We start from the raw sequence: 22,077 nt of genomic DNA, 5'->3' as shown, positions 1-22,077 counted from the left end.
TAGTAAGGAATATTCTCTATCTATTAGAGGAAAGTTCTTCTTTTTATGATGTGAGGAGAGGGATAAGCAAAAATTTGTAACTTCAATGACTTCTTAGTCAGTTATTCAAAAATAAATGACTGTAATTAATGTGCACTTTACAAAATAAAAGTGCATTGAAATAAAAGATCCTTTAAAACATACATAAAGAATAACAGTTGTGTCTATATATAATGTTTTATCTTTCATAATAATTATCAAAATGTATTAAGAACCATAATGATATATCATTTTCACAACCATAGCTGAACAGTGACAACAAACAAAGATAAGGACAATTTCCAAATTGGTTAACTTCCATTGTACAAACATTAATAATACTCAGTTAACATACATCTCAATATTTACGTGACTTACAATGAATACATGATATGTAACTGACCTTGTCTTGAACATCCACTTGAACACCATGGTCTAATAATAATTGTACTACTTTATTATGCCCTTTGTAACATGCAATGAACAATGGAGTTATGCCGTCCTAAACAACATATAATATTATTGTCACATACTAGCACAAATTACTATGTATGTAGCAAAAACATTAAGTGATAATACTAAGGAACATTCACTATCTATTAGAGGAAAGTTCTTTTTTTTATGACGTGAGAAGGATAAGCAAAAATTTGTAACTTCAATGACTTCTTAGTCAGTTATTCAAAAATAAATGACTGTAATTAATGTGCACTTTACAAAATAAATGTGCATTGAAATAAAAGATCCTTTAAAACATACATAAAGACTCACAGTCGTGTCTATATATAATGTTTTATCTTTCATAATAATTATCAAAAGGTATTAAAAACCATATTGATATATCATTTTCACAACCATAGCTGAATAGTGACAACAAACAAAGATAAGGACAATTTCCAAATTGGTTAACTTCCATTGTACAAACATTAATAATATTCAGTTAATATACATTTCAATATTTACGTGACTTATAATGAATACATGATATGTAACAGACCTTGTCTTGAACATCCACTTGAGCACCATGGTCTAATAATAATTGTACTACTTTATCATGACCATTGCGACATGCCATGAACAATGGAGTTTTCCAATCCTTAACAACATATAACATAATTGTCACATACTAGCACAAACTACTATGTATATAGCAAAAATATTAAGTGATACTACTAAGGAACATTCACTATCTATTAGAGGAAAGTTCTTCTTTTTATGATGTGAAGAGAGGGATAAGCAAAAATTTGTAACTTCAATGACTTCTTAGTCAGTTATTCAAAAATAAATGACTGTAATTAATGTGCACTTTACAAAATAAAAATGCATTGAATAAAAGATCCTTTAAAACATACATAAAGAATAACAGTTGTGTCTATATATAATGTTTTATCTTTTATAATAATTATCAAAATGTATTAAAAACCATATTGATATATCATTTTCACAACCATAGCTGAACAGTGACAACAAACAAAGATAAGGACAATTTCCAAATTGGTTAACTTCCATTGTACAAACATTAATAATATTCAGTTAATATACATCTCAATATTTACGTAACTTATAATGAATACATGATATGTAACTGACCGTGAGCTGAACATCCACTTGAACACCATGGTCTAATAATAATTGTACTACTTTATTATGCCCTTTGTAACATGCAATGAACAATGGAGTTATGCCGTCCTAAAAAACATATAATGTTGTTGTCACATACTACCACAAACTACTATGTATGTAGCAAAAACATTAAGTGATACTACTAAGGAACATTCACTATCTATTAGAGAAAAGTTCTTCTTTTTATGATGTGAGGAGAGGGATAAGCAAAAATTTGTAACTTCAATGACTTCTTAGTCAGTTATTCAAAAATAAATGACTGTAATTAATGTGCACTTTACAAAACAAATGTGCATTGAAATAAAAGATCCTTTAAAAGATACATAAAGACTCACAGTTGTGTCTATATATAATGTTTTATCTTTCATAATAATTATCATAATGTATTAAAAACCATATTGATATATCATTTTCACAACCATAGCTGAACAGTGACAACAAACAAAGATAAGGACAATTTCCAAATTGGTTAACTTCCATTGTACAAACATTAATAATACTCAGTTAATATACATCTCAATATTTACGTTACTTATAATGAATACATGATATGTAACTGACCTTGTCTTGAACATCCACTTGAGCACCATGGTCTAATAATAATTGTACTACTTTATCATGACCATTGCGACATGCCATTAACAATGGAGTTTTCCCATCCTTAACAACATATAATATTATTGTCACATACTAGCACAAACTACTATGTATGTAGCAAAAATATTAAGTGATACTACTAAGGAACATTCACTATCTATTAGAGGAAAGTTCTTCTTTTTATGATGTGAGAAGAGGGATAAGCAAAAATTTGTAACTTCAATGACTTCTTAGTCAGTTATTCTAAAATAAATGACTGTAATTAATGTGCACTTTACAAAATAAAAGTGCATTGAATAAAAGATCCTTTAAAACATACATAAAGACTCACAGTTGTGTCTATATATAATGTTTTATCTTTCATAATAATTATCAAAAGGTATTAAAAACCATATTGATATATCATTTTCACAACCATAGCTGAACAGTGACAACAAACAAAGATAAGGACAATTTCCAAATTGGTTAACTTCCATTGTACAAACATTAATAATATTCAGTTAATATACATCTCAATATTTACGTAACTTATAATGAATACACGACATGTAACTGACCTTGTCTTGAACATCCACTTGAGCACCATGGTCTAATAATAATTGTACTACTTTATCATGACCATTGAGACATGCCATGAACAATGGAGTTTTCCCATCCTTAACAACATATAATATTATTGTCACATACTACCACAAACTACTATGTATATAGCAAAAATATTAAGTGATACTACTAAGGAACATTCATTATCTATTAGAGGAAAGTTCTTCTTTTTATGATGTGAGGAGAGGGATAAGCAAAAATTTGTAACTTCAATGACTTCTTAGTCAGTTATTCTAAAATAAATGACTGTAATTAATGTGCACTTTACAAAATAAAAGTGCATTGAATAAAAGATCCTTTAAAATATACATAAAGACTCATAGTTGTGTCTATATATAATGTTTTATCTTTCATAATTATCAAAAGGTATTAAAAACCATATTGATATATCATTTTCACAACCATAGCTGAACAGTGACAACAAACAAAGATAAGGACAATTTCCAAATTGGTTAACTTCCATTGTACAAACATTAATAATATTCAGTTAATATACATCTCAATATTTACGTAACTTATAATGAATACATGATATGTAACTGACCTTGTCTTGAACATCCACTTGAACACCACAGTCTAATAATAATTGTACTACTTTATTATGACCTTTGTAACATGCCATGAACAATGGAGTTATGCTGTCCTAAACAACATATAATATTATTGTCACATACTACCACAAACTACTATGTATGTAGCAAAAACATTAAGTGATACTACTAAGGAATATTCTCTATCTATTAGAGGAAAGTTCTTTTTTTTATGACGTGAGGAGAAGGATAAGCAAAAATTTGTAACTTCAATGACTTCTTAGTCAGTTATTCAAAAATAAATGACTGTAATTAATGTGCACTTTACAAAATAAATGTGCATTGAAATAAAGATCCTTTAAAACATACATAAAGACTCACAGTCGTGTCTATATATAATGTTTTATCTTTCATAATAATTATCAAAATGCATTTAAAATCATATTGATATATCATTTTCACAACCATAGCTGAACAGTGACAACAAACAAAGATAAGGACAATTTCCAAATTGGTTAACTTCCATTGTACAAACATTAATAATACTCAGTTAATATACATCTCAATATTTACGTTACTTATAATGAATACATGATATGTAACTGACCTTGTCTTGAACATCCACTTGAGCACCATGGTCTAATAATAATTGTACTACTTTATCATGACCATTGAGACATGCCATGAACAATGGAGTTTTCCCATCCTTAACAACATATAATATTATTGTCACATACTAGCACAAACTACTATGTATGTAGCAAAAATATTAAGTGATACTACTAAGGAACATTCACTATCTATTAGAGGAAAGTTCTTCTTTTTATGATGTGAGGAGAAGGATAAGCAAAAATTTGTAACTTCAATGACTTCTTAGTCAGTTATTCAAAAATAAATGACTGTAATTAATGTGCACTTTACAAAATAAAAGTGCATTGAAATAAAAGATCCTTTAAAACATACTTAAAGACTCACAGTTGTGTCTATATATAATGTTTTATCTTTCATAATAATTATCAAAAGGTATTAAAAATCATATTGATATATCATTTTCACAACCATAGCTGAACAGTGACAACAAACAAAGATAAGGACAATTTCCAAATTGGTTAACTTCCATTGTACAAACATTAATAATATTCAGTTAATATACATTTCAATATTTACATAACTTAAAATGAATACATGATATGTAACTGACCTTGTCTTGAACATCCACTTGAACACCACGGTCTAATAATAATTGTACTACTTTATCATGACCATTGCAACATGCCATGAACAATGGAGTTTTCCAATCCTTAACAACAAATAATATTATTGTTACATACTAGCACAAACTACTATGTATATAGCAGAAATATTAAGTGATACTACTAAGGAACATTCACTATCTATTAGAGGAAAGTTCTTCTTTTTATGATGTGAGGAGAAGGATAAGCAAAAATGTGTAACTTCAATGACTTCTTAGTCAGTTATTCAAAAATAAATGACTGTAATTAATGTGCACTTTACAAAATAAAAGTGCATTGAAATAAAAGATCCTTTAAAATATACATAAAGACTCACAGTTGTGTCTATATATAATGTTTTATCTTTCATAATAATTATCAAAATGTATTAAAAACCATATTGATATATCATTTTCACAACCATAGCTGAACAGTGACAACAAACAAAGATAAGGACAATTTCCAAATTGGTTAACTTCCATTGTACAAACATTAATAATATTCAGTTAATATACATCTCAATATTTACGTAACTTATAATGAATACATGATATGTAACTGACCTTGTCTTGAACATCCACTTGAACACCACGGTCTAATAATAATTGTACTACTTTATTATGACCTTCGTAACATGCCATGAACAATGGAGTTATGCTGTCCTAAACAACATATAATATTATTGTCACATACTACCACAAACTACTATGTATGTAGCAAAAACATTAAGTGATACTACTAAGGAATATTCTCTATCTATTAGAGGAAAGTTCTTTTTTTTATGACGTGAGGAGAAGGATAAGCAAAAATTTGTAACTTCAATGACTTCTTAGTCAGTTATTCAAAAATAATGACTGTAATTAATGTGCACTTTACAAAATAAATGTGCATTGAAATAAAAGATCCTCTAAAACATACATAAAGACTCACAGTTGTGTCTATATATAATGTTTTATCTTACATAATAATTATTAAAAGGTATTCAAAAACTATATTGATATATCATTTTCACAACCATAGCTGAACAGTGACAACAAACAAAGATAAGGACAATTTCCAAATTGGTTAACTTCCATTGTACAAACATTAATAATACTCAGTTAATATTCATCTCAATATTTACGTAACTTATAATGAATACATGATATGTAACTGACCTTGTCTTGAAAATCCACTTGAGAACCATGGTCTAATAATAATTGTACTACTTTATCATGACCATTGAGACATGCTATGAACAATGGAGTTATGCCGTCCTAAACAACATATAATATTATTGTCACATACTAGCACAAACTACTATGTATATAGCAAAAATATTAAGCGATACTACTAAGGAATATTCTCTATCTATTAGAGGAAAGTTCTTCTTTTTATGATGTGAGGAGAGGGATAAGCAAAAATTTGTAACTTCAATGACTTCTTAGTCAGTTATTCAAAAATAAATGACTGTAATTAATGTGCACTTTACAAAATAATGTGCATTGAAATAAAAGATCCTTTAAAACATACATAAAGACTCACAGTTGTGTCTATATATAATGTTTTATCTTTCATAATAATTATCATAATGTATTAAAAACCATATTGATATATCATTTTCACAACCATAGCTGAACAGTGACAACAAACAAAGATAAGGACAATTTCCAAATTGGTTAACTTCCATTGTACAAACATTAATAATATTCAGTTAATATACATCTCAATATTTACGTAACTTATAATGAATACATGATATGTAACTGACCTTGTCTTGAACATCCACTTGAGCACCATGGTTAAATAATATTTGTACGACTTTATCATGACCATTGAAACATGCCATGGACAATGGAGTTTTCCCATCCTTAACAACATATAATATTATTGTCACATACTAGCACAAACTACTATGTATATAGCAAAAGCATTATTAAGTGATACTACTAAGGAACATTCACTATCTATTAGAGGAAAGTTCTTCTTTTTATGACGTGAGGAGAAAGATAAGCAAAAATTTGTAACTTCAAAGACTTCTTAGTCAGTTATTCAAAATAAATGACTGTAATTAATGTGCACTTTACAAAATAAAAGTGCATTGAAATAAAAGATCCTTTAAAACATACATAAAGACTCACAGTTGTGTCTATATATAATGTTTTATCTTTCATAATAATTATCAATATGTATTAAAAACCATATTGATATATCATTTTCACAACCATAGCTGAACAGTGACAACAAAGATAAGGACAATTTCCAAATTGGTTAACTTCCATTGTACAAACATTAATAATATTCAGTTAATATACATCTCAATATTTACGTGACTTACAATGAATACATGATATGTAACTGACCTTGTCTTGAACATCCACTTGAGCACCATGGTCTAATAATAATTGTACTACTTTATTATGACCATTGCGACATGCCATGAACAATGGAGTTTTCCCATCCTTAACAACATATAATATTATTGTCACATACTAGCACAAACTACTATGTATATAGCAAAAACATTAAGTGATACTAGTAAGGAACATTCACTATCTATTAGAGGAAAGTTCTTCTTTTTATGATGTGAGGAGAAGGATAAGCAAGAATTTGCAACTTCAATAACTTCTTATATAAAACATACATAAAGACTCACAGTTGTGTCTATATATAATGTTTTATCTTACATAATAATTATTAAAAGGTATTCAAAAACTATATTGATATATCATTTTCACAACCATAGCTGAACAGTGACAACAAACAAAGATAAGGACAATTTCCAAATTCCATTGTACAAACATCAATAATATTCAATTCATATATATCTCAATATTTATGTAACTTAAAATGAATACATGATATGTCACTGACCTTGTCCTGAACATCCACTTGAACACCATGGTCTAATAATAATTGTACTACTTTATTATGACCTTTGTAACATGCTATGAACAATGGAGTTATGCCGTCCTAAACAAGATATAATATTATGGTCACATACTAGCACAAACTAATATAAATATGGCAAAAGCATTATTAAGTGATACTACTAAGCAGCATTCACTCTCATTTAGAGAATATTCTTGCTTTCATAACATAAGCAGAAGGTTAAGGAAGGGATTGTCACTTCTATAACTTGATAGTCAGTTATTGGACAAAAAATGAGTGTGGTCAATCTCAGTTTCCAAACTAACTTTCATTGTACAAACATCAACAATTTTCAGTTCATATACATATCAATATTTACATTACTAAACATGAATACTTGATATGTCACTGACATTGTCTTGGACATCCACTTGAACACCATAGTCTAGTAATAATTGTACTAATTTATCATGACCATCCCGAAATGCTATGTCTAATGGAGTTATCCCATCCTAAACAATATATAATATTATTGTCACATAGTAGCACAAATTAATATGAATATAGCAAAAGCATTATTAAGTGATACTACTAAAGGAAAGTTCCTATTTTCATGACATGAGGAAAAAGAGAAGGAAGAGTTTGTCACTTCAATAACTTGTTTGTCAGTTATTTGAGAAAAAATGACTGCGATAAATCACAATTTACATTCTGACAAAATTACTGAATTCTCAATATTTAATTATTTATGTGCACTTTACAAAACAATAGTGCATTCAAATAAATGAGCCTTTAAAACATACATAATGACTGACAGCTATTTCTATATCATTTATAATAATTATGAAAAGGTATTTAAAATTATATTAATATATTAAGATTACAATCATAGCTGAACAATGACAACAAACAGAGATCAGGACAATTTTCTAATAGATCAAACTAACTTCCATTGTACAAACATCAATAATATTCAGTACATCTACATGTCAATATTTACATAACTTAACATGAATGCATGATATGTCACTGACCTTGTCTGGAACATTCACTTCAACACCATGGTCTAGTAATAATTGTACTATTTTATTATAACCTCTGTAACATGCTATGTACAATGGAGTTATCCCGTCCTAAACAAGATATAATATTATTGTCTAATACTAGCACAAACTACTATGTATATAGTAAAAGCATTATTAAATGATATTGATAAGAAACATTCACTCTCTAGTAAAGGAAACTTCCTGGTTTCACAACATAAGGAGAAGTATAAATAGGAGTTTATCACTTTAATAACTTTCTAGTCAGTTATAGGAGAAAAACTGACTGTGGTAATTCTCAGTTTGTATTCTAACAAAATTACTGATTTCTCAATATTTACTTGATTGCCCTTTATAAAACAAATGTGCATTGAAATAAAAGATCCTTTGAAACCTATATATTGACTAACAGCTGTGTCTATATATAATACCTTTTATAATAATTATCAGAAGGTATTAAAAAATATGTTGATATATCATTTTCAAACCATAGCTGAACATTGACAACAAACAGAGATAAGGACAATTTTCTAATAGGCCAAACTAACTTCCATTGTACAAACATCAGTAATATTCAGAACATATACATCTCAATATTTACATAACTTAACGTGAATATGTGATATGTCACTGACCTCGTATTGAACATCCACTTGAACACCATAGTCTAATAATAATTGTATTACTTTATCACGACCATCCCGAAGTGCTATGAACAATGGGGTTATGCCATCCTAAACAACATAAAATATTATTGTCACATATTAGTACAAACTACTATTATATAGTAAAAGCATTATTAAGCAATAATACTAGAGAATACTGAATCCCTATTCAAGGAATGTTCTTGTTTTTACGACTTAAGGAGAAGGATAAAAAAGATTTGTCACTTCATGAACTTGTTTGTCAGCTATTTGAGAAAATGTGACTGTGACAAATCATAGTTTATATTTTGACAAAATTATTGAAGTCTCAATATTTAATTTATGTGCACTTTACAAAACAATAGTGCATTCAAATCATAAATACCTTTAAACATGTATAATGATTGACAGCTAAAACCCTAAACCCTAAATGTTTATATTTACAGTATTTAGGGTTAACCCTAAATACTGTAAATATAAATCAAAACTCCAGCGATTTCTACTGTTTCCGCCATTTTCACATTTTAACCAACTTTTTTAGCTCTACTTAGTGCAATATATAGCATTAAGTTTTCACATATGAACCCATTACTATAAGTGGATTTGTTAAACAGAAATATGACTTATATTAACTCACTTCATCCTCAATATCAACAGAACAGCCATTCTCAATCAAAAGACGTACAACATCTGTATGGTTATTCTTCACAGCCAGATACAGTGCAGTCTCTCCTTCCTAATATAACATATGACATAAAGAAAACTAAGGAAATAAACAGATGTACATGTACACTGTACTTGTGTTATCTAAGACAAACAACTAAAATGAGTTGAATTTAGTGGGTGACATATATATTAACAAGAGCCATACTGGTTAATAATTCCAACAGTGGGACGCTCTATCTCACTAGCTTCATGGAGGGTGAAAGATATCTAGGACTTTATATGTCTGCCGTGTCTGCTGATGAGATCTCCGGTTAAAAGATCGAAACAACCTTGCTCATTTCAACCAATTATCATCTGTCGAGGACTCTATTCCAGCTATTTCATTGCTATGGACTTATTAGATGTATTTTGATTGGTTGTTGTGTTGTATATATAGCTTGGTTTTGTTTATTGATTTTTAGTATTGGTTGTACAGACAAATATAAAGTCTGAAATGTTCTATCATACCTATTACTCTCCACCTATGCCTTTTCAACAACTATTGGTGAAAAGCTACGTAGCTATATACGCATAGGTGTGGCTACCTCTGGCTACCATCGACGTGCTGTCCATGGTTAATAATTCCAACAGTGGGACGCTCTGTCTCACTAGCTTCATGGAGGGTGAAAGATATCTAGGACTTTATATGTCTGCCGTGTCTGCTGATGAGATCTCCGGTTAGAAGATCGAAACAACCTTGCTCATTTCAACCAATTATCATCTGTCGAGGACTCTATTCCAGCTATTTCATTGGCTGTTGCTATGGACTCATTAGATGTATTTTGATTGGTTGTTGTGTTGTATATATAGCTTGGTTTTGTTTATTGATTTTTAGTATTGGTTGTACAGACAAATATAAAGTCTGAAATGTTCTATCAATACTTGTACATTTAACTATTTTAAAAATTTACAAGTTCAATGTATTTGTAATTGAGATAAATATCTAGTTACATTATGTTGTGTCAAGTCTGTATGCATGTAACCATGGTAACTACAAAGTCACTAGTTGATGTGCTTAAGCGTTTTTTATAAAATTTGCATGAACACCTTTTGTCTATTTCAAAATGTCATATAATCTTTAACTATACAGCTGTTTATGATAACAGTCAAGTAAGTATACTAGATATAATTCTATATTAGATATAATTTTATTGAGATTGTACTGACGTACATGTATAAGATATGATCTGTTTACTAAACAAGATAACTAAGTATGGATTGCTGTAGTGTAGAATATTTTCAATATTAGTGTGACTGAAACATTCATATTAAGAAAAACAACTATGATATTTCTCCATTGAATATATGTTCATAAATTCCATTTCTATTGAGGTGGATTCAATTCTGTAGTCTGTCTCACCACTACTTTCTTTTTCCAGGCACCTTTCTTTAGTCTATTATTTTCTGAATTTGAAAGCTCTCAATGACTCTTTCCATTTTACATGCGTGTATAAACTAAATATTGAGATGCAATGAACAGATAGAGCTCATAATCAGCAGGTTTAAAAGGTGAACTAAACTTCTCAGTTGAATTTCATAAAGAATACGTTATTCCTAATGTAGTTGTTTACTACTAAAAGACTTCATAATGTAAAGGTATATTCAAACATTAGGATGTGATTAACTAATAAACATTACTACCGAGCAAAATTGATATTCAAAACAGGCAAAGCTCTCTAATGTTGTTAAAATATACAAAAAGATTTGCATTATTTCATCTCTAAGTATCCACTCTTAAAATTTAAAAAAAGTAGTTAAATTTTCTGATCTGTTTTGAAGTTTACAGTAAATTATAAGTATATAAACATAGTCTATACCTCATTAGCAATGTTAATATTGGCTTGTTTAGTGAGTGATTTTCTAACACCTTCCAAATCAGATTCTTCAGCAGATTTGAGTAGAAGAGTGTCCTTATGGAAGAGATCACAGTACATGACTTATGTCCAGATAACATATCATAATGTTGATATAATATAACTCATCAAGCATTATATTACATCACACATTTATGTAACTGATTAATGAGTAATGATGTGTACCTAAACAATAGTGTTAGCAATACTAATAGAGGATTTAACGTTACTATGATGGAGTTGTGTTAGTATTATTAGCTTTGTGTCCTATCTCTAAGTTAGATTGTTCAATATTTCATTTTTCTTTTAATATAACATTTACTTACAACTTTTACCACCTCTAAGTTACTGGCTCCAGATTGTGTTAATAGCTTGACAATGTCATCTTTATCTCCCCAGTAAGCAGCATGTAGGGGTGTTCTGCCATACTAAGTAATAGGACAAACACAAGACATATTACAACATAACAAGTTACACTGTACAATTTGTAGAACACTATTGTCTTGTCATAAGTATGTTATCCTGTTTGCTATTAATTTTGCTGGATAATTTAGTAATACATGTAAGCGTTGACAGTTTTCTGCAAAGTTGTAGTAGTTGTTTTATTGAACGTTGTTGAATACATTAATATTATTTGAGTGTACAATATACTAGGTAAATCAAATCATAAAAATAATATCTTATGTAGTTCTATTCTAAGGTGACTATTTATTATTTGTACAGACATCACAATTTGTATTCTGACAAAATAGATGAATTCTCAATATTTAATTTATTGTACATTTCACAAAAACAAATGTGTATTAAAATAAATGATCCTTTAATACCTACATAATGACTCATAGCTGTGTCTATATTTTATAATAATTATGACAACATCAATAATAAACATCAATAACATTTAGTACATATACATTTTAATATTTACATAACTTAACATGAATATATGATATGTCACTGACCTTGTCTAGAACATCCACTTTAGCACCATGGTCTAATAATAATTGTACTACTTTATCGTGACCATTGTAACATGCTATGAAAAAGGGAGTTTTGCCACCCTAAACAATATATAAGATTAGTACAAACTACTATAAACGATAATTAAGTGATTCTACTAGAGAACATTCACTCTCTATTAAAGGAAAATTCCTGTTTTTACGACATAAGGAGAAGGATAAGTAAGAGTTTGTCATTTCAATCACTAGCTAGTCAGTTATTGGCCAAAAATGACTGTGGTATGTCTCAGATTGTATTCTGACAAAAATTACTGATTTCTCAATATTTACTTGATTGAACTTTATAAAACAAATGTGTATTAAAATAAAAAATCATTTAAAACCTATATAATGACTCACAGCTGTGTCTTTTAATAACACCTTTTACAATAATTATCAAAAGATATTCAAAAATCATTTTTACAACCATAGCTAAAACATAACAACAAACTGAGATCAGAACAATTTCCAAATTGGTCAGACTAACTTTCATTGTACAAACATCAATAATATTCAGTACATCTACATTTCAATATTTACATAACTTAACATGAATACATGATATGTCACTGACCTCATCTGGAACATCCACTTCAACACCATGGTCTAGCAATAATTTTACTACTTTATCATGACCATTGTAACATGCTATAGACAATGGAGTATCACCATCCTAAACAAAATATAATTTATTGTCACATACCACCCACAAACTATTATGTATATAACAAAGCATTATTAAGTAATACTACTAGAGAACATTCACTGTCTATTAGAGGAAAGTTCCTGCTTTCACGACATAACAAGAAGAATAAGGAAGAGTTTGTCACTTCAAAAATTGTTCATCAGTATTTAAGTAAAAATGACTATGATAAATCACAGTTTGTATTCTGACTAATTACTGAATTCTCAATATTTAATTAATCTTCACTTTAGAAAACAATAGTGCATTGAAATAAAATAATGAAAACAATGAAAAAGTATTTAAAAGCTATATTGATCATGTTCACAATCATAGCTGAACAATGACAACAAACAGAGATCAAAACAATTTCCAATAAGCCAAATTAACTTCCATATACAAACATTAATAATATTCAGTACATGTACATGTCAATATTTACATAAATTAATGTGAATACAAGATATGTCACTGACCTCGTCTGGAACATCCACTTTAACACCATGGTCTAGCAATAATTGCACTACTTTATCAAGACCGTTGCAACATGCGATATGCAACGAAGTATTACATTCTAAACAACATATAATATTTTTGTTACATATTAGCACAAACTACTTTGTATATAGAAAAAGAATTATTAAGTGATACTACATTAAGAGAACATTCACTTTCTATTAAAGGAATGTTCCTTGTTTTATGAAATGAGGAGAAGAATTAGCAAGAATTTGTCACTCATTAACATGTTTGTCAGTTATTTGAGAAAATGTGACTATGACAAATCATAGTTTGTATTTTGAAAAAATTACTGAATTATCAATATTTAATTTATGTGCATTTTACAAAACAAAAGTGTATTAACATAAAACATTTTTTAAAATCGACTCAAAGCTACTTCTATATGTAATACCTTTTATAATAACTATGAAATGTATTAAAAAACTGTATAATAGCAGAGTTTTCATTCTTGTGTAATAAAAATGTAAACCACAAGTAAATCATGTATTAAAACATTCCAAGGTTGATTATGTTTATTATGGAGTAAGGAGAAACTGCAGAAATGGCAGAAGAGCAGATGTGGTAAAATTACAATTACACTCAGAAGATAATCTTTATTTATTCAAGAAGGCTGAACCCTACAAACTTAAACCCTCAACTCTGTAATCATAAACTTCTGCAGTTTCCATTGTATCTGCCATTTCCACCTTTCATCCAATTTTTTCTAGCTTACTTAGTTCAATGTATAGCATATATAGTAAATATAACATATTGTGCAACCTCAACATCCGAGCTATACTACATTTTACATGATGTATTAGTAGGGCAAGTATAAACTAAAGTACATGTACATGCACTTGTCTTAAATATCAAGTACATGTACTACAGGGATTTATAATTCATATAACTTTGATCTCATAAAAATTATTTAATCATCACCTTATGTGGTTAGTTTAATTCGTCTGTTTCAAAAGTCACATATAACAATGCAACAAACAAATGAAGGTTGACATATCCATACACGCATCTATAACTATAGTGACTGTGACTATTATAAATATAAGCTAATGACAGACTGAGAAGGAAAAAAATAATTGAACACTTGTGTATAAACGGTTGCTATACAGCCATCTTAAACAACAAGTCAATATAATGTTGCATGCAGGAAGGATAATATTATGCTTCTTGCATATTAACATTCATGAGCTTACTTTTTGAGATGGCTACGTAGGAATCATTTATATGCAAGTGTTTCTTAAAATTTATATATATATGTACTTTAGTTTACAACCCAATAGTTGTACTACTAATACATAGAATGTAGTATAGTTATAGATGTTGGGTTTTCACATATGAACCCATTACTATAAGTGGATTTGTTAAACAGAAATATGACTTAATTAACTCACTTTATTCTTAATATCAACAGAACAGCCATTCTCAATCAAAAGACGTACAATATCTGTATGGTTATTCTTTACAGCCAGATACAGTGCAGTCTCTCCTTCCTAATATAATATATGACATAAAGAAAATTAAGGAAATAACAATGTAGATGTACACTGTACTTGTGTTTATCTAAGATAAATAACTAAAATAAGTTGAATTTAGTGGGTGACATATATATTAACAAGAGCCATACAAAATGCATTTTAAAGGCTCCTAATATTTACAAAATGGGTAGAGTAACTAATTTGTGATAGACAAAGTAATAACTACAAATAAACACAATACTATGAGATACTACAGAAATAAAGACAAGGTCAGTTACTTTATTTAGCATTGAAATCTGCATGTGAATATATTGCCAAATAACAAGTATAGAGAGACTACTGTTTAACAAAAGACATATCTCCATATTGTTGTTACATTAACTTCTCAACTAAGTTGTTAATCATTTCAATTTGATATATCAAAACAAATTATAATATAAAATTACAGAACTACTCACATATATTAGACATATTTATGTATGTCATACATTAAAGGATAAAACATTACTAGTGAGCAAAATTGATATTCAGAACAGGAAAAGCTCTCTAATGTTGTTAAAATATACAAAAAGATTTGCATTATTTCATCTCTAAGTATCCCTCTAAAATTTAAAAAAAGTAGTTAAATTTTCTGATCTGTTTGAAGTTTACAGTAAATTATAAGTATATAACATAGTCTATACCTCATTAGCAATGTTTAACATTGGCTTGTTTAGTGAGTGATTCTCTAACACCTTCCAAATCAGATTCTTCAGCAGATTTGAGTAGAAGAGTGTCCTTATGGAAGAGATCACAGTACATGACTTATGTCCAGATAACATGTCATAGTGCTGATATACTATAATTTATCAAGCATTATATTACATCACACATTATATGTAACTGATTATTAGCTTTGTGTCCTATCTCTAAAGTTAGATTGTTTAATATTTCATTTTTCTTTTAATATAACATTTTACTTACAACTTTTACCACCTCTAAGTTACTGGCTCCAGATTGTGTTAATAGCTTGATAATGTCATCTTTATCTCCCCAGTAAGCAGCATGTAGGGGTGTTCTGCCATACTAAGTAATAGGACAAACACAGGACATCATATCACGTTACATTGTACAATTTGTAGAACACTAATGTCTTGTTATAAGTATATTATCCTGTTTTGTTAGATAATTCAAAATTGATGAAATTGTATTCTGAAAAATTGATGAATTCTTAATATTTAATTATGTACACTTTACAAAACAAATGTGCATTAAAATAAACGATCCTTTAATACCTACACAATGGCTCACAGCTGTGTCTATATTTTATAATAAGTGTGAAAAGATCGATAATAACATCAATAATTTCCAGTACATATACATGTCACTATTTATCTAACTTAACATGAATACAAGATATTTCAGTGACCTTGTCTTGAAACATCCACTTTAACACCATGGTCTAGCAATAATTGTACTACTTTATTATGACCATTGTAACATGCTATGTGCAATGGAGTTATGCCATCCTAAACAAAAAAATAATATTATTGTCGCATACTTGTACAACTACTATAAAGGATTATAAGTGATACTACTAGAGAACATTCACTCTCTATTAAAGAAAAGTTCCTGGATATAAGGATAGGTATAAGGTAAAGTTTGTCATTTCAATAACTTGCTTGTCAGCTATTGGAGAAAAAAATAACTGATAGATCTCAGTTAGTATTCTGACAAATTGCTGATTTTTAATATTTACTAGATGCAGATTACAAAACAAATGAGCATTGAGATAAAGGATCTTTTAAAACATACATAATTATAGACAGCTGTGTCTATAGAATTATAATATCTTCTATAATAATAAATAAAAGATACTAAAAAACTATATTGATATATAATATTCACAACCATAGCTAAAATATAAACTACAAACTGAGATCAGGAAATTACTAAATTGGTCAAAACCAACTTCCATTGTACAAACATCATAATATTTAGTACATGTACATGTCAATATTAACACATGTCACTGACCTTGTCTGGAACATCCACTGAACACCATGGTCTAATAATAATTTTATTACTTTATCATGACCATTGCAACATGCAATGTCCAATGGAGTCTTACCATCCTAAACAATATAATATTATTGTCACATACTAGCACAAAATACTATGTATATAGCAAAGCATTATTAAGAGATATTACTAAGGAACATTAACTCTCTGTTAGAGGAAAGTTTCTGTTGGAGAGGAGAATAATAAGCAAGAGTTTGTAGCTTTGGTACTTGTTTGTCAGTTACTTGAGAAAAAAATTTTACTGAAGATCATAGTTTGTATTATGATAAACTTTATAAATTCTGAATATTTAATTTATGTTCACTTTACAAGATACGGTGAATTGAAATCAAAGATTCTTTAATTATTACATATAACTGACAGCTGTGTCTATATGTAATCCTTTTATATTTTATAAAAATCATGAAAAAGTATTAAATGCTATATAAATACACTCATATGACATATATCTAAACATGACATAAGAGAATCAACAGATTTATTGTAATTTATGTACCTTGTAATTAGAAATTGGAATAGGACTGATATGATTTCTTTAGTGGTTAGAATTATATCTATTATAGTTTAAACAACAAAAAAAATTGAATGAATCCATTTATATGGTGGATGACACATATATTTTTATGAGCCATATAAAATGAATTAATTTTAAAGACTTCTCATATTTTATAAATGGGTAGATGTGCTTAGGTTTCAGAGATAACGAATTATAACTGATTGAATCATCTATTTAATGTAATAACAAGAAGGACACACACATATAAGAAAGATGCCTTTTTAATTGTGAAAAATTTTCAGAATGGTCACTGATAGATTCTATAAATTGTGATTGGTAATTTTGATTTGTTTTCATTTCTTTACTGTTAATAAAAATAACTATTAATAATCATTACCAAAAAAGTGCATTATCAAGAAAATGTAACATCAATAGTCACAGTTACCTGATTGAAATCAAAGTATTTGATTGAGTATAAGTCACATGATGATAAGTAATGTCTGTTCATATTAACTTTGACCTGGTATATACATTTTAATGACTTTATCATGTTTTATTTACATGTGTCAATGACCATACTTTCCTTATGAGTAATAAAATGGAGCTGACTTTAGAATTATCAAACATATTAAAGAGAATAACTATTGCAATAATTTGGTATATTAAAATAGGAAATTAAACAAAATGAGACAAGTTACAGCCTAAAAACACAGTTAACAGGAATAGTTTTCAATTAAATAATATGTATTTTACATTATATATACTTCAATTACAATGACAGTATGATTGTTGCTGTTACAAACAATAGTTTACTGTGATAGTCATATGTAAAAAGTATGAAAATATAACAGACATGACTTATTATGCAATATAACTATACGTACCAGAATAATGTATAATATATAATATTATCTAAAAAATACTCACCACATTCTGTTTATTGGGATTTGCACCAACACTAAGTAAATATAATGGATGACATTATTACATCCATTAGAAGCAGAATAATGTAACATAGTCCAGCCAAGCTATATAGAGACAGAAAAAGACATTGTACAAAGTAGTCATACTGTAGAAAATATCTTACATAACACCATTTGTAGACATCAGGTTCATAAAACACAGTTACATGCAAAATATAAATCTGTTTATCAGAAACTTTGACATTATTTACAGTTTACTTCAACGCAGTGTCATTGGATAGTAAGTAATGTTAACATTGTACTGCAAACCAGGTATTACTGATACTATGAATATTATTACAACTGACACTCACATGATGCTAGGTTTTTATGGTGAAATCTCAATAGTGGACATTACAAGGACAACTGTAAATGTCTTAATAGAGAGGTGTTATTACCTCAGAACTTGGAACAAAATATTTACAAGTAAATACATATTGGCATTATGACTTGCTTTAATAGTCATCTATAATTTAAAATGAACTACTGGTCACTTTTAATAACAAAATAAGTTCAAAAACAAGATTTAAGTAAAAAATTGTCAACAACCTTTATGAGGTCATAGACTGTATATATATATATACTAAACACAATGTGTACTATGTTAAAAACATCCATTCTCCATTAAAAGAGCATATCTTTCCAGAGTCAGAAAAATGTCCATTGTTTGAACATATAGATGTCTCTGCATTTTAGAACATACAATTTTAGAGTTATTAATTGAAAATCAGTCTATTCCAAAGCAACTGTCTGTTGGTATCCAACATTGTATTGTCTGCTATTAGAGCTGCGTCCACTGTATTTCCATATATAGTATACTTCGGCATATTCTTTATAGTAATACTACTAGTGATTTTATTGTCATGGCATACTCCAAATTAACTCTGAAGTATTAAGATTCAAAAGAAGTACAATCCTGTAGACCTTAATAAATACTTCTCTATTTGTAGTAGTTAGATGTAATGGTAATTTAATAGAATGACCACTGTATAAAGTGGATAAAATTTGTAACAGTAAAGTCAGTCCTTCAACATCTAGTATGTTATAACAAGTTATTGTTAATTTTAAGAATAGAACTGGGTTGTGGTCATATGGCACAATAAGTAATTTATTATAAATTGGCAATATATTAGTTAAAATTAATGTGTAGTTTGTTGTTATTAAACAATGTTGATCATTCAGTAGATTTTGTATGTATGACATGGAACTTACTTAATTCCATCTATAGCATTAACTTGAACAGAATTATCTTCTATGGCATTCTTTATTATATCAAGATTACTATTACAAGCTGCATTACAAAGAAACTCCTCCTAAAATAGAGAAAGACACATTATACATGAAATAACTGATAGTAGTATATTTTAGAACTATATCAGAGATATATATTACTAGACAACATTGATGATATGTAGTTAATACATATATTCATATATATAATGTACATGTACTTTACTCATAGTCTACTCCTGTTTTATCTACTAATATTTAACTGATAATAACATGTACTAACATAATACAAGTTTACTTGAACAACATGTAGATACTTATACAAGATATAAATTACATAAAAAAGCTTATACAGTTATGATATCAATCTGTTTAGTGAGGAATTCTAATTAAGATATTTTCAATGTCATGAATATCATTAATATTTTCGTGCTGTCAATAATTTGGTCTGCATATCTCAAAAAGGTCCTACATTAGATTAGAGTGTGAGTAGCTGGTCTCTACTTATGAAACTGCAGATGTATAAACAATAATTATTTTAATTACCTACTACAGAGTCATTTTATGCTTATTCAGGTGGTAAAGGTGAAGTATGTGTGCAATGCGAATGATCAAATAACTTGTACAATTTCAGCAAGTCAATTGCAATGATTGTGGTGTTTTTTCATCAAGCTTTTGCCAAAACTCTTTGTGCTGAGCAAAACCCAATAAAGACTACATACTCATCCAACACCAATTAAAGGAATCATCTTCTGGTTGCATTGAAGAGATAATGAATAACCTATTCCACTACCAGCACTGAAAAAGGTCAAGAAAACCTGTTGCTGATTTGTATTATTTGTATTCAAAATGTACTGTATGAGCTTTCAGCCTGAAGGATGAAGACTGGTCGAGTGTGAGAATTGCAAGAGCGGGGTATCATATGAAGGCTACTACTAACCAAACTTAGACCTAGGTCCAGATTTTGCCCCGAAAATTGGACTTGGGCTTATTTTGACAGCAGCTAAAAGTAGTCTTTGGGACCATTTGTGGCATAATGGACAATTTTTAGCAGCCAAAACTGGTTTGGGTGATCAGTTTTGGTCCTGGGACCACTTTTGGGGGTAGGACCATTTTTGTCATGACAGTACCATTCAAAGATGTCTCAATGAGTTGTCAGACAATGTCTTAGACTACATATTAACGGTCTATTTCTATATATTATTGTTCTAGGTAACTATTAAAGGTGTATAACACTCGTGTAATAATCATGTCTCTAAACTAATAGACCTAATATCACAATATACTTTTAACTACCAGTAATAGTTTATGTAACATTATTTGTATCATACCACACATAGTGTCAACCTGTGAACTCAATCATACCAGGGGAGCGCATGAGCGTCGCGAAGGAGCGTCAAACTGCCATTATATTTGTATTCTAACCATTGTCAAAACACAGTCATGGATTATTCCATATAAGGAAATACACTTAAGTAGCATAAGTACTGTTAAGTACGTGACAGAGCAATGAATATTATTACAACTATCATGGTGAAAAAAACTAAAAAAGAAAGAAGTTAGAATTAGACGGATAGGTTATGGAGGCTTTTGTCATTAAAGAGGTGGGAACAGTGAACAACATGTATCTTTATTTACCTGTGTTATTAAACCTCCTTTTTCCTATGATGGATAATATTATCTGATATTATAACATTATTAATAGAATGAACATTTACTACTTGTATGGTTTATGCTTCAAATCATGTTTTTATATAAAGAGTGGTGCATTTCTATAGTCTCCACGGTGACGCCTCAGCTTGTCATGAACACTCCCTCTAGTTATTACTGCACCTTGGCAATAGCATAGTTCAGTGATGATAATTGGCCTGAGGGTGGCATGCTTGACTGGCTAAAGAAAGTCTCAACTCCAATACCATTGAGATGTACTGGATATATTGTGTACCCAGGGTGAGCAGAAGT

The 22,077-nt window shown here is 28.9% G+C and overlaps 1 protein-coding gene across 1 annotated transcript in view; it reads right to left on the bottom strand.

Annotated features, from left to right (window-relative positions):
- The window catches only part of LOC121391676 (serine/threonine-protein phosphatase 6 regulatory ankyrin repeat subunit B-like), a gene marked incomplete at its 3' end in the record, with an annotated part of 35,679 nt that extends 19,512 nt beyond the window's left edge, over positions 1 to 16,167 (bottom strand). The window contains exons 1-19 of the mRNA XM_041523224.1: positions 16,099 to 16,167; positions 15,283 to 15,381; positions 13,268 to 13,366; positions 12,022 to 12,123; positions 11,660 to 11,752; positions 9,775 to 9,873; positions 8,485 to 8,583; positions 7,440 to 7,552; positions 6,943 to 7,030; positions 6,351 to 6,449; positions 5,758 to 5,856; positions 5,164 to 5,262; positions 3,976 to 4,074; positions 3,383 to 3,481; positions 2,793 to 2,891; positions 2,200 to 2,298; positions 1,606 to 1,704; positions 1,013 to 1,111; positions 422 to 520 (exon numbers count right to left, since the gene is read on the bottom strand). Of these exons, the coding sequence (XP_041379158.1) occupies positions 422 to 520; positions 1,013 to 1,111; positions 1,606 to 1,704; positions 2,200 to 2,298; positions 2,793 to 2,891; positions 3,383 to 3,481; positions 3,976 to 4,074; positions 5,164 to 5,262; positions 5,758 to 5,856; positions 6,351 to 6,449; positions 6,943 to 7,030; positions 7,440 to 7,552; positions 8,485 to 8,583; positions 9,775 to 9,873; positions 11,660 to 11,752; positions 12,022 to 12,123; positions 13,268 to 13,366; positions 15,283 to 15,381; positions 16,099 to 16,167 (1,851 nt within the window). The remainder of the gene's footprint in view (positions 1 to 421; positions 521 to 1,012; positions 1,112 to 1,605; positions 1,705 to 2,199; positions 2,299 to 2,792; positions 2,892 to 3,382; positions 3,482 to 3,975; positions 4,075 to 5,163; positions 5,263 to 5,757; positions 5,857 to 6,350; positions 6,450 to 6,942; positions 7,031 to 7,439; positions 7,553 to 8,484; positions 8,584 to 9,774; positions 9,874 to 11,659; positions 11,753 to 12,021; positions 12,124 to 13,267; positions 13,367 to 15,282; positions 15,382 to 16,098) is intronic.
- Between the last annotated feature and the right edge of the window lie 5,910 nt (positions 16,168 to 22,077).

The sequence above is a fragment of the Gigantopelta aegis genome, unplaced genomic scaffold, assembly GCF_016097555.1.
Source record: "Gigantopelta aegis isolate Gae_Host unplaced genomic scaffold, Gae_host_genome ctg2818_pilon_pilon, whole genome shotgun sequence".
In the NCBI taxonomy this organism is placed as follows: domain Eukaryota; kingdom Metazoa; phylum Mollusca; class Gastropoda; order Neomphalida; family Peltospiridae; genus Gigantopelta; species Gigantopelta aegis.
This window is presented reverse-complemented; position numbering and strand designations above follow the sequence as displayed.